General features: G+C 40.4%; 1 protein-coding gene across 6 annotated transcripts in view; it reads left to right on the forward strand.

Annotated features, from left to right (window-relative positions):
* Positions 1–13,088, forward strand: part of dock3 (dedicator of cytokinesis 3) — a 190,085-nt gene that overhangs the window by 165,300 nt on the left and 11,697 nt on the right. For 4 of the 6 annotated variants that reach the window (XM_072666454.1, XM_072666457.1, XM_072666460.1 and 1 more), the window contains 19 exons: positions 299–374; positions 1,336–1,436; positions 4,037–4,095; positions 4,971–5,119; positions 5,309–5,394; positions 5,769–5,795; positions 5,948–6,043; positions 6,816–6,876; positions 6,971–7,064; positions 7,355–7,503; positions 8,190–8,276; positions 8,535–8,639; positions 8,895–9,036; positions 9,286–9,452; positions 9,539–9,625; positions 10,544–10,723; positions 11,788–11,871; positions 11,967–12,083; positions 12,360–12,487. In XM_072666454.1, the coding sequence (XP_072522555.1) occupies positions 299–374; positions 1,336–1,436; positions 4,037–4,095; positions 4,971–5,119; positions 5,309–5,394; positions 5,769–5,795; positions 5,948–6,043; positions 6,816–6,876; positions 6,971–7,064; positions 7,355–7,503; positions 8,190–8,276; positions 8,535–8,639; positions 8,895–9,036; positions 9,286–9,452; positions 9,539–9,625; positions 10,544–10,723; positions 11,788–11,871; positions 11,967–12,083; positions 12,360–12,487 (1,995 nt within the window). The remainder of the gene's footprint in view (positions 1–298; positions 375–1,335; positions 1,437–4,036; positions 4,096–4,970; positions 5,120–5,308; positions 5,395–5,768; positions 5,796–5,947; positions 6,044–6,815; positions 6,877–6,970; positions 7,065–7,354; positions 7,504–8,189; positions 8,277–8,534; positions 8,640–8,894; positions 9,037–9,285; positions 9,453–9,538; positions 9,626–10,543; positions 10,724–11,787; positions 11,872–11,966; positions 12,084–12,359; positions 12,488–13,088) is intronic. The other 2 variants (XM_072666455.1, XM_072666456.1) reach the window with 2 other exon arrangements.

Here is a 13,088-nt window from a genome sequence, read left to right on the forward strand (position 1 = left end):
TATTCATAGTGCATTTCACATACCAGACCTCCAATAATGTAGTAATAAAGGCCATAATAAATAAATGTGAATGCATAGTGAATAAATCATTTAGATGATTTTCCGATTCTAACCTTACTGGATGTAAGTGGTGTTAATTTCAGCGTATAATGATGGTTGTTGGGCAGCAGTGTTACTGGGACACAGCCTGTTAAACAGTAAACCATCGTGGGTCAGTCTTGGCTTAGCGTGCTGAATGCTTAGCGTAACATCTGACTACTAAAATATTTAACCCATTTTCTCTTGCTTGATTCTCCAGCATTATCGTGACCACAGCCCAGTATCTCTCTCCTGCTCTGCACAAGAACTTCACCGATGCTGACTTTGACTTTAAGGTGAGTGACTTTGCTTAGTAGATGAGCTTAAAGATTTCACAGCAGGCCAGGGATTACCAGCATCCCCCCCTCTCCATACACCCACACACACTCAGCAGTGGTGTCAGACTCTTCGGGGAGTCCTGATGGTCAACGCGTGCTGCCCTCTCTAATGCAGGGCATAATGAAACTCTCCATCCTGCATACGACAGATGGTTCCACTAGTCAGGAAGAGCAGCACTCAGCAAAGGGTAAATGAACTGAATAATTTAGCAAGGTTGTCTAACAGAGAAAAAACTTCTCTGCAGAAATTCTGAAGACTGTAGACTTATGTAAGCTACAGAGTTTTAACAAATGGGGCATTTGCTGTTTTTTTTTTTTTTTTTAATATTGTAGTCTTTTTATTCAGCTGTAATTTCCAACAAACAAGTGTATATTTCTGCCTTTTAATTTACTCTTTACAAACTCCATTGAAGCATCAGTAAACTAATGATTACATTAATTTTATCTACAAATATTTACATGCATTCTGTTAAAATAAGTAATTTGTCCAGTAATAACAATTTTGTTTTAATAAATTACACTGGCTGGTGCGTCCATTTTAAGCATTAAAACAATTCATCCACATAAGTATAGGTATGTTTTTTCAAAGGTATAAAGAATTTCTAAAAATATGACTTTCTGAAACTGTTCATGGTTATTTAAACCTGGCTAGTGGATGCAAATCCATTTCTGGTGCATCTGTAATTGCACATCACATCTGAAACGGTGACTCTACTACATAGCAATAGGCAAAGACCTTATGGATATTAGCACTTCCACTTTTGGCCACAGCAACATATGAAGCATGGCCTCTGATTGTCTCCTTTCTACCCTGCCCTTCTATCTGCAAAATGGCAACTAATTCATTAGTTTGGATGTCACTGGGACTATTTTAGGTGAATGCATGAGTGTTCATGATGTGGATCTTTCTTTCTACTAGGTATGGAACTCATACTTCAGTCTGGCAGTTCTGTACATAAACCAGCCCAGCCTACAGCTGGAGACCATAACCCCGGCCAAGAGGAAGAAGATTCTCGACAAGTAAGACTTGAGACCTTATTCTCTTTCATTGAGTCTCTTTCTCTTGGCTGTACTTCTCTACAGGAACTAGACAAGCTGTGTGTGTGTGTGTGCATTTGCACATCTGAATGCATCCATTAAAAGGGGTGTCTACAAACATTTGGACACATAGTGTGTGTACATGTCAGGGTTCAGTCAACTATACTCGCTCTGCCTGTACCTGTTCTGATAGACCCACTAGTGTGGGCCGCTGGATACAGCCTCACGCACATTTTCTTAACATTCCTCTGAGCCACGTGCTTAATATTTAGTAGGACTGTCTACTGGAACCAGTTCGATTTACCAGTTATGGTTATTTATTGGGTTAGCACCCCTAGTTCAGAACTTTGTTTAGGTCAGATGTGGTGTTGCCAGCTCGTGTGCTGCTTAAAGCCCGTTGTGAACACACTGAACCTTCTGCATTAGAGCGATTTGATTACAGCTTTTGAGAAAGCGCTTTCTAAGCTCCCTCCAAACATTTACTCCATGACTCAAGTGGCCCCTTGGCTCTCAAACCTCTGTGAAATGTCACTCCATATTTGCTGCCTTCCTGCACAACTCAATAAGCCCTGCGCTATAAATAGCAGGCCAGATTTACTACCCATCTTCTTGGTTTAAGGGCGAGGGGAATTCGCCCATAATCTCTGATGGCAGTTCAGGTGCTTTTATGTGTGTGGATGTATGCAAATAAAAGCTTTACAAGAAGATCTTTGTGTCCAAACGACAAGTCGTCAGGACCAATCAAGACTGATTGATGCAGAAACGGCTGCGGTTATCATTAGCTGAAACTCCATTCATTGGCTTTCTTCAGATGTTTGTGTGAAAACAAAGGAAATGCATGACGAACTTCCTGAGTCTGCTAATCTCAAACACAGCATATGGGACCAGAATTTCTCTCCTCCCACCAAGTTTGTATGACATTAAATAAACATGTGCTTTCTTGAACACATACAAGGTGAATGTTTACTTAGACCTATCGTAACATATCGTCGCTGTCCCACACAAACCTTGTCCCCTTCATTTGTACCATTTTTAACTTTTTGAAGCAGAGGGAATGCAGCAGATGAGTGACAGCGATGAGATATTGTTACTGTATTACAGCGCATTGACTTTCCTCACATTCACCTGCCTCAGTCTGAGAGGTTTTCAGATTGCTCACTGCAGTATATCTTCCGTGTATATCTTCGCAGGTCTGGGCGGGTTAGCAGCTCACAAAGCAAAGGCGACTGAAATTAAACTGTTCTTCCTTAAGTGTTTGTTTTTTATGACTTTGCTTGTAACATGCATAATTAATCAGCTGTTCTTGAAGTAACTTCAGTGAGTGTATGTTTATGTGTGCGTGCGTGTGTATTCCTTGTGAGAGGCCTCTTAAGCCTACCAGAAGCCAAGCATACACACATTAATCCTAACACACGAACAAACAACGAAACAAACCCTTCTCCTATTTCTCTTCGTCTTGCTGTCTGATTTTTTATGTCTCGCAGTCAGTTTTCGTCACTGCTACAGTCACTTAATTGGATCAATTTGGTGATATCTCCTGTGCGTCCTGGGTTTATTGCGATGAATACATGGTTTTAACTGTGCGAGTTGACAGCAACCATTGATTCTTGCCTACATATCTCAGCACAGTGTTTAGTATTAAAAGCAGTATCCATACCTGTGACTACAGAAGCCTAAACAGTGGTCAGATATGGTTCCAGTGAGAGATGTACCGACTGCAATGTTCTTGGCCAATTCTGATTTCTGATTTTTAAACCATATGACTTTCATTCTAACAATGATTAATGACAGCATAGAGAACTTTTCATGAACACTATTAAATATATGATGGTAAATATGTTGGTAATAAAACAGTGTGTTTTAACATGTTGACGTAGGGCTGAACAGTGAGACAGATTTACTCATGTTGGTGATTAAAATGATAAATCTGTTAATGTTTGTACAGAAGTAGTGGAAGAAGTGATGCAGGGAAAATGCAGGGTTACACTAAAGTCCTGAACTTTTGCGTGACACACTTTGGCCAAGACAAACTTCCGGACATGGAATGACTGAATTTTAAAATGTGCTCTTTTGTAAACTGTGAAAATCTTTATAGAACATTTATCCTAAAAGGAAGCTGCACACAACTCACTTTTACATGTGAGGTTAAATGATGAACTACTTAAAAGGCCAATGCCCCGCCGACAGCCCGAAAGTGTTATTACACACTTTTATATAAGTGTAATAAGCCTTGGAGTGTTAAGGGGTTAATGGACCTTTCAGTTCTTCTCAACTTGTGGAAATCACAGTAACTTGCAGCCTGTTGGGTTTATTACTTTATCATGCCAAGCTTCTGTAAAATTTGTATTTTACAGAAAAGTAAAAAAAAAAAAAAAAAGTTAAAAGTATGTCCAACTTTAACATCACCATCACTGTGTGTTTCACTGGTGTGTATGTGTGTGTTCATTGTACGGATGGGATAAAAGTGGAAGCCAAATTCCATCTGTGTCCATCACAAATGGTCAATGGTCATAGTCTTGTCATCTCATTGCTGCCCAATCAGTCTCATTTCTTTTTGTTGTTTTTTTTTTTTTGTTTGGCAGGTATGGCGACATGAGAGTCATGATGGCCTACGAGCTGTTTAGCATGTGGCAAAACCTTGGTAAGTTCCTCATTCTCGCTCTACTTATCTCCAGTATCAGACCACGTGGGTGCAGCTTTCTTTGGAAAGGCAACACTGACATCTACAGATGAAAGGAAAAACACCAGCCCTGAAGCTTGAGATCAGAAAAAGATCAAATCAGATCAATTTAAAATTGTATGTATAGCTCTTTCTACAACCGGCTCACAGAGCAGCTTCACAGGAATCCAGGAATAGGATAGGATATCAATAAATCATAAAGCGTAAACATAAAGACCCCTCGTGAGCAAACCAGAGGCGACAGTGGCAAGAAAATACTCTCCCAGAGCTGGAGGAAGAAACCATGTGAGGAACTACAACTCACAAGGGCGACCCATCTTCCTCTGGTCAGAACTGTTTATAAATTATTGATAAGTCCCTGTTCCACCACATAAGACTGTTCTCCTGCTCAGGTGTGCTGAAATAACCCTAATATAGTATAATTCATATAATCATAGTAGAGAGGAATAATGAAGAATAATGAAAGTAATGATGGGTAATGGTGGTAATAATAATAGGGGCAGATGGTTAGAGTCCATGTAAACTTCAACGCAGTCAGTAGGCAGATAGCAGAAGCAGAAGAGTGGGCAGCTGGTTTGACACAGGTAGCAGGAGAGCCCGGCGGTCAGTCTGGTGGGTGGGCAGGTGGTTTGACACAGGTAGCAGGGGATCCCAGTGGTCAGTCTCTTTTGAAGATCTCTCTTGAAACGCCACTTTTAAAACTGATGACCTTGCATGAGACTGTTCCGTTCTCATGAACAAGCTTAAATCTCATACGTGATATACCATCAGTGCAGTGGTGCTAAAGTAGAGCATGCTGTTAACCGAGCCTTTTTTCTTTTTCTCTCTGTCACTAGGTGAAAATAAGATCCACTTTATCCCGGGTATGATCGGGCCCTTTCTGGGGGTGACGCTGGTGCCCCAAGGTGAGGTCAGGAACATCATGATCCCCATATTCCATGACATGATGGACTGGGAACAACGCAAAAACGGCAACTTTAAACAGGTATGACGTTTCTCTTGACTTGCATGGCAGCTTTATGTAATACAGTATTATTCAATATTAGCCATTTATATATAATATATATATAATTGTATATATAGCATTATTTGTTATAGTATATAGTGTTCTCTAATCTTGAAAAAACTCAGAATTCCTGGAATACATACAACATGCTCCTTGTTGTATTTTCAGGTGGAGGCAGAACTTATAGACAAGCTGGACAGTCTGGTTTCTGAGGGCAAAGGAGATGAGAACTATAGAGAGCTCTTTGGTTTGCTGTGAGTGTATATATATACACACACACACACACACACAAATACTTGACAAAGAAGATTGTGTCAACCTAATTCTAACCTTAATGTCTCTAACCAAGAAGAAAAAATGTGAAATTATTTTGTCTAAAATGCTTCACAAAGTCAGTTAGTGCCAGTGTGTATACTAAAATCTCTACATGGACTAGACAAGCTGTGTGTGTGCATTTGCACAGCTGTGTAAGCAACTAGTGCAACTTAAAGGAGCTGAATGCGTCCATTAGAAGGGGTGTCCACAAGCGTGTAGTGTATCTGTACAGGCAAAACCCATCCAGCATTTCTAACTGTAACAAAGCCTTATACTAACCCCACTGTCTTTGCTTTGTGCTGCGGGACAATAGCACTCAGCTCTTTGGGCCCTATCCAAGGTAAGATTAAGCTAACCATCTCAGTCTCTTCTGACAACTAACATCACCCAGCCTGCTGTCTGTATCTTCTGAGTGTCTCTGTCGATAAGGGTCCATTCTGTAATGGCTGTGGAGACTGACAGTGTGGTTTTGTTTCTGGTGTTTGGTTTTAGTCTTTTGGAGAAGATCGAGCAGGAGACATGGAGAGAGACAGGCATCTCTTTTGTCACCTCTGTCACTCGTCTCATGGAGAGACTGCTAGACTACAGGTGGGAATTTCATTGCAGACATGGGAATCTTCTGCGCTAGCTCATAAAAGTCTCTGTGTCATGTCTGCACCTGTCAGCTTTTTCTTGTAGTTGTCTGAGATCTTTTTAGGAGTTATGAGTGCAGTTACTACTGGATCAAATTCACATTTACTAGACACAGTACTGCACAAAGGTTTTAGCCACCTTTGGAAATTGAACAAAAAGTTGCTAATCTGGGCAGTAAGTGTTTATCTCCTCAGTAAAACACTATTATATATATATTAGAATAAACACTAATAATAACATTCCTACAGAAAGTCGTAGTGGTTCTTCATCACTGTGTTCATTAGAACATCTCCAAACTTCTCCTAATGGAGTCTAGTATTATTTAGAGTTCTCCTCAGATCAACACCTGGTTTGGTGGTAAATCAGGGATTAATGATGGTAAATCTGGTGAGCTGCTGCTGCTGATGGACTAGGGGGTGTCCAGGAGAACCTGGAACCCAGCTCTGTTCGTCAGAATAGCTCACAAGATCTTACCTACTTTCTTTAGAATGAGGGCTTATGAAGATCTCTGAAGACGTGCATATAAAGTGCTTAGGTGCCTAAAATGTCTACATGCAAATTTTTGCACAAAAACTATTGTATATAAATCCTAATTTTTACTGGTGATTTATTGTCTAAAAGGCAATAAAAGGCATAAAGTGTGTCTAGTAAAGTTGACAGAACATGCTTACTTTTTAAACATAATGTTCTTAATTTTATGGCTTTTCTATGTGTTTTGTGTGGACAGGGACTGTATGAAGGGAGATGAAACGGAGAACAAGAAGATTGGTTGCACTGTCAACTTGCTAGTGAGTTTGGCATTACTTTCTACTAAAAACTAGAACTTTATCGGATCCTACTTGCTTGTTTGAAGCTCTTCTGTCATCTTTTTTTACCTTCTAGAACTTCTACAAGTCTGAGATCAATAAGGAAGAGATGTATATCCGTTATATTCACAAGCTGTGTGACATGCACCTGCAAGCAGAGAATTACACAGGTGAGGGAAGCGATCAGTCCCGCAAGACAACCATCAGAGTCCTGATTAAACTTAAAACATCATTTCCACTTTATGCAACTAAACAGGTGCATTTAGCAGCTGACAAATGAAATATGGCACTATAATTAGCTGTGCGTCATCAGCTTTTTACCAAGGCCCAGTATTTTACGTCATATCATATGGCTTAATGCAAAATTTAGTACCAGGAGAACCAAGCCCTTTAAATTTAAAGCCTTCTGTGGAGTTCGATTCAGAGACTTGAATGTTTGACCGGTCTTGTCGTTCCACAGAGGCTGCCTTCACCCTCCTCCTCTACTGGGAGCTGCTTCAGTGGGAGGAGAGACCCCTCCGGGAGTTCCTCCACTACCCTGCCCAGAGTGAGTGGCACCGCAAAGAGGGTCTTTGCCGCAAGGTCATCCACTACTTCAACAAGGGCAAGGTAGGACACAAGAAAACCACACAGCATTACAGGAAATCAACCCAAATGTACACATTTTAAACTGAAATGTGGTCATTATGTGTAAATCACTTTATTGATTGAACAGCTAGTTTGATGCAGTTTGAGGTAAGTTCACCAGAATGGCGCCTCTGTCATTGCCACTTCAGGCCAGGACGCTTCTTCTGCACTATGGAACTTTGGTGGTGGTGCACAAGAGACCTTTCTCCAGAACTGTGTAACGCTGCGTTACCCAAATCATACATATTTGTGTAAAATCTTGTACAATTACTTTTCCGCCTCAGTCCACATGCTTCTTAACTTTCTCAACCAGTGCATGTGGTCAGCTGTCCACAAGGGGGTGATCAAAGCATGATTTGTACTTATGACAGTGGTGTAAATCTGAATTAAACTGCCCACTTAGTATAGTATCTTGTTTACTCTTATAATGTGAGCCAAATTATCATTTTAAACCTTCCCATTTAAGTAAGATTCTGAAATTTGTCCCAATGTTGATCTGATTAAGAGTTTTAACCTTTAAAGTAGAGCAAATCTTACCATATTCTTCTGGGGACACTGGTCACTGTTGGGGTAAATCTATTTGGTAAGTGATGAGAGAACAGAGATGCTTGATGACCTTCAAAGATGAGCCAGAAAAACAGAATTAAATAAATGCTCTCTCTCTTCAGTGCTGGGAGTATGGCATCCCTTTGTGTCGAGAGTTGGCCTTCCAGTATGAATCCTTATATGACTACCAGAGCCTCAGCTGGATACGGGTGAGTGCTGAATCTGAATGTAGTGTGAATTCATGTAGTAAGTAAAGAATCTGTATGCGTTCATGCTGTAAGTGTTTAAACTAATATCATGTATAAAACAGCAGTCCAGGCTTTTGCTCAGGCTGGAATTTTAATTACAGCAAGCAGATGAACATGTGGCCATACCTTCAGCGCTTATCTATCAAATACAATTTGTGGATTAGGCTCTGTCGTTTTAAAATTCAGGTAGGCAAAGCTGAGATATTGTAATCTTTCTAGAAAATGGAAGCAGCGTACTATGACAACATTATGGAGCAGCAGAGGCTAGAGCCCGAGTTCTTCAGGGTGGGCTTTTACGGTCGGAAATTCCCCTTTTTCCTCAGGGTAAGTTCATGTAATCTTTTTATTTTTTTTTCACTCAGTTAATATTTATAACCATGACTGATGAGGCAGAGCAAGTTCTGTTATTTCTCCCCATGCTGAAGGTTAAGTTATCAGGCAGGAAGAGTTGATTCTAAATCCAATTTTAATGAAGAAGTGAAGGAAAGTCTTTTCAATGGCATAAAAAAGTTGACCGCAATCTCTGCTTAATGTTGAGTATAAAATAAAATAAATTGTTTTTTTTTCTTCTTCACATAGAATAAGGAGTTTGTGTGCCGGGGGCACGACTATGAGAGGCTTGAAGCCTTTCAGCAGAGAATGCTGGGAGAATTCCCACAAGCTATTGCCATGCAGCATCCCAATCAACCAGATGAGGCAATTTTGCAGTGCGATGCCCAGTGTATCCTTCTGTGATAAAGGGAATATGGAATACAAGGATTTGGTTGGGGATTTGTGGGGGTAAGAGCAAGAAGACAATGAGAGTTTTGTTTGAATTTTAATAAGGATAATTTAATAATGAATTTATACAGCAGTTCATATATGTGAGTTCATATGCAAAGACCACAGACCAGGTCTGTTCTGCACTTTCAGAGGCTTATATTTATCTAAAATACATAATCCAGCGTTTCCTTAACACAAGGCTAATCAGACCTGCAGATCTATGCCGTATCTCCAGTGCCAGAGAATGTGGACGTGCTTCAGATGGACCGTGTTCCAGACCGTATCAAAAGCTTTTACCGGGTCAATAACGTGCGTCGCTTCCGCTATGACCGGCCCTTCCACAAGGGCTCCAAGGACAAGGAGAATGAGTTTAAGGTCAGCAGTTGAGCTGTTTTATGTGGACAGAGGCTGTATGAGTGTGAATACACTGAAACTGTGGCTTTGCTCCGTCTGTTTTGCAGAGTCTCTGGATTGAGAGGACCACCCTCACCCTCACACACCCCCTGCCAGGGATCTCTCGCTGGTTTGAGGTGGAGAAGAGGGAGCTGGTGAGTGTTTCATGTCTCTTGCATCATGCTAGGATAGTAGATTTTGAATATGTTTTAAAGAAATATCTTTTGTTCAATTATTACATAAAGTCCAAAGTGAATTTTAGCCTATAGATTATTATTATTATCACTGTGTAAAGTAATTTGTATGCTTAATTGGATTAACAGCATCATTTTACATTCTACTATCACTAATAACAAAATCTGACTAAAATGTTAAGGGTGTTTTTGTTTTAAATTGTAGAAAATAAGTATGCAACACAACATTTTCTCAAATCTATAATAAAGTAGAGCTTCTTCTTGCACATTTGATTTTAAGCTTTAAATATTTTGTTTTCCATTTGTGCTCTAGAATAGAAATATTATTTCTGTTGTCGTAGTTAAATACTAAGAACAAGAACAATAGCTTTGGTACATGGACGTTGTCTCTAAAATATATAAATTAAATCCAGCAAATCCAATAAACCTCACCCACTGGAGAAGGCTTTTCGAGGCTAAATGCAACGGCTACTTTGGGAGAATATGGAAACATGGCTAAAAACTAATGCTTTACTGACTGAGAACTGGTGCTACATGGATCCTAAGCTAGCCCTCTGTAAAAAGAAAATCAGTCTGTTTCATTTTGAGGTAAAATAACAGGGTGGTAAATATATCTGATTATTTTTCACTCCAATCGAAATCACATGCTTACTATTCTATATCATCTTTAAATGAACTAGAAGTGATCATTTACTGTAGTTTTTTTTTAAGGTTACCTTGATTCAGCTTAAAAATCATACTAAATTCAGTCATATTGCGTTTAGCACAGAACCTTTTCAGATTCAGTTCTTCAGCAGGCTAAAGAAACGTCCCAGCACAGCGATTGGATCTGTGTACTAGAACGTGCTATCCTCAGTGTGTTGTTTATTTCCCTCCTAGGTTGAAGTGAGCCCACTGGAGAACGCCATCTCAGTGGTGGAGAATAAGAACCAGGAGCTGCGGACTTTAATCAGCCAGTATCAGCACAAGCAGCTGCATGGCAACATCAACCTTCTCAGCATGTGCCTCAACGGAGTCATCGATGCAGCCGTCAACGGTGGCATTGCCAGATATCAGGAGGTTAGAGCTCCAGCTTATCTGAAAAGCTGTCCTCTGATCACATGTTCTGGTCTAAATGCTCAAAATTATATTGGAGCTTGGTTCCTACTGAGATGTCCAAACTGTGAAAAACTATTTGCTCCTCCCCAATTTCTTTTATCTTGGCATATTTGTGTGTTTCAGATCATATGACAATTTTTAAAATGCAACATGAGTAAATACAAAATGCAGCTTTTAAATGACCATTTCATTTGTTGAACAAAACCTCTATCACCCATGTAAAAAGAATTAAATTAACCAGTAAATCAACCAGTTAATCAAATTATATTGAGAATTGTGTTCAATTTCACCAGCAACACCCAGGCATGATTACTGCCTGACCTGTTGAATCTATGCCTCACTTCAATATGTGAAGCAGGCTAGAAAGTCTTAAAAAGCCGCACATTATGCCACGTTCTAAAGAGATTCAGTTACAGGTGCTGCACATGCTTTTCACAGCCCTATAGATGTTTGGCCTCTGGTTTTCACACCTGTGGTTAGTTAGCTCTGGTCCAAATCAGTTAATGAAACTTTGAGCATTTTACTCTTTGGTTTGGTTCGTTTTCACACATGGGAATATCTGAGCACACAAAATGCATCACAGCGAACCATGTGAGAACCACATTCTCTCCCCTTATTGATCAGACCTTTGTGAGGCGGAGAAAAAAGTAAATACAGGAAGAAGGTTCTGTGTTCTGGGCTGGTGCGGCACATTTCTGTACAGTTTAACATGGAGCAACAGCACAGATGGCGCCTGACCATCTGTAGTGACGTTAATTATCTGGGACCTATAGTAGACCTGGTTAAACTGGCTGTAAGAGCCGTTTAGCTCTTGATAACTGTTTTCACTGTATTCTCACCTGCACCAAACCCGGGGGGAACCTGAGTCTGATTCAACTAGGCGAAAAAAGCACAGGTTTGAAAACTCCCTTAAAGTCAGATCAGATCGAAAACTCCAGCCCAGTCCAGATGAAATGTTCTGTTTGGTCCTGTTTGATCAGCTGTGTGTTTATGTGTGTGTACATACTCTCGTATCTACTATCCAGGCATTCTTCGATAAAGAGTACATAGGCACCCATCCAGAGGACACTGAAAAGATCACTCAGCTGAAGGACCTCATGCAAGACCAGGTAATTGCAAAACTCCCCACAGAGTTAAGTAGCCACCCCAATTCTTTGGAAATGGTCAGTACTATAGAACCATAACGTGTTGGATCTTCCCTTAGGTCCACATCCTCGGTGTTGGGCTGGCTGTCCATGAGAAACTGGTGCACCCTGAAATGCGCCCTTTGCACAAGAAGCTGATAGATCAGTTTCAGATGATGAGGAGCAGTCTGTGCCATGTGAGAGCTCAATTCTGCTTCTGTTCCACACCTCCAATCAACCAGTTCCCATCCTTAATCACCATTCTTGTCCAGCTTACAGTTAGCCTAACATAGTTTAGGCTATATTATTCTCAGCTAGCATTTGTGCCGTGGTGGTCTGCAAGTCCTGTACTAAGTCTCAGACATAACGTAGATGGAAAGTGTGAGAGAGAGCCCAGTTACGCTAGTGTTTAGGATTGTGTGTGTGGTTGTGTGAGGGGGTGATAGAGAAGACAGTGTGGATATTCAGGACAGTGTTTCTATGTGGCCCTGCAGGGCCTGCCTGGACTGGATAAGCTGAGTTCTGCCAGCAATCCACGTGGCATCCTGACCTCCCACAGTCCTATGAGCCCAGAGAGCATCAAACTCATGCACAGACATAGGTGAGTCTAACACACACACACATACACATACACAGATCAGCTCTGTTTAAGGATTCATTGAGACTTGCAATGTCATTTGCATCACATGTGGTACATGGGGTGGAATGAAGTTGAGATGTCAAGGTCCCAGTTACACCCAAAGAGCGTTTGAATAGATAAAATAATAATTAATGATAAAGATTGGAGTAAAATAAATGATTTTGGGCTGGCATGGAAAATGAGAACAGTGTGAATTGTCCTTTTTGCATCAATCAGAAAAAAGTTGGACATTTAATTAAATTTGCATTACATGGCACAACATGTCCCACAATGTGACTACTGGGCAAGGCCATGATAATTTGTGTTGCCCTACTTGCCCATCAATTATCACTGCATGGATCTTTGACAGCCTGCTACATTAAGAAATGAAGAGTAGAATTTACGCTGAAACTCAGTTCTGTTAATAGCGACTAGAGTATATTGACCCCAATATATTGGGGTAATAACTGTATATTATACAGTTTGAGGACAGTGTGAGGTCATAAAGTGATGAAGTGATGAAGTATACGGTAACTGAGTGTGCCAACAGGTGTTCAAATCGCTGTAATCAATATACAACTTG

Source organism: Salminus brasiliensis, chromosome 21, assembly GCF_030463535.1.
Source record: "Salminus brasiliensis chromosome 21, fSalBra1.hap2, whole genome shotgun sequence".
NCBI lineage: Eukaryota > Metazoa > Chordata > Actinopteri > Characiformes > Bryconidae > Salminus > Salminus brasiliensis.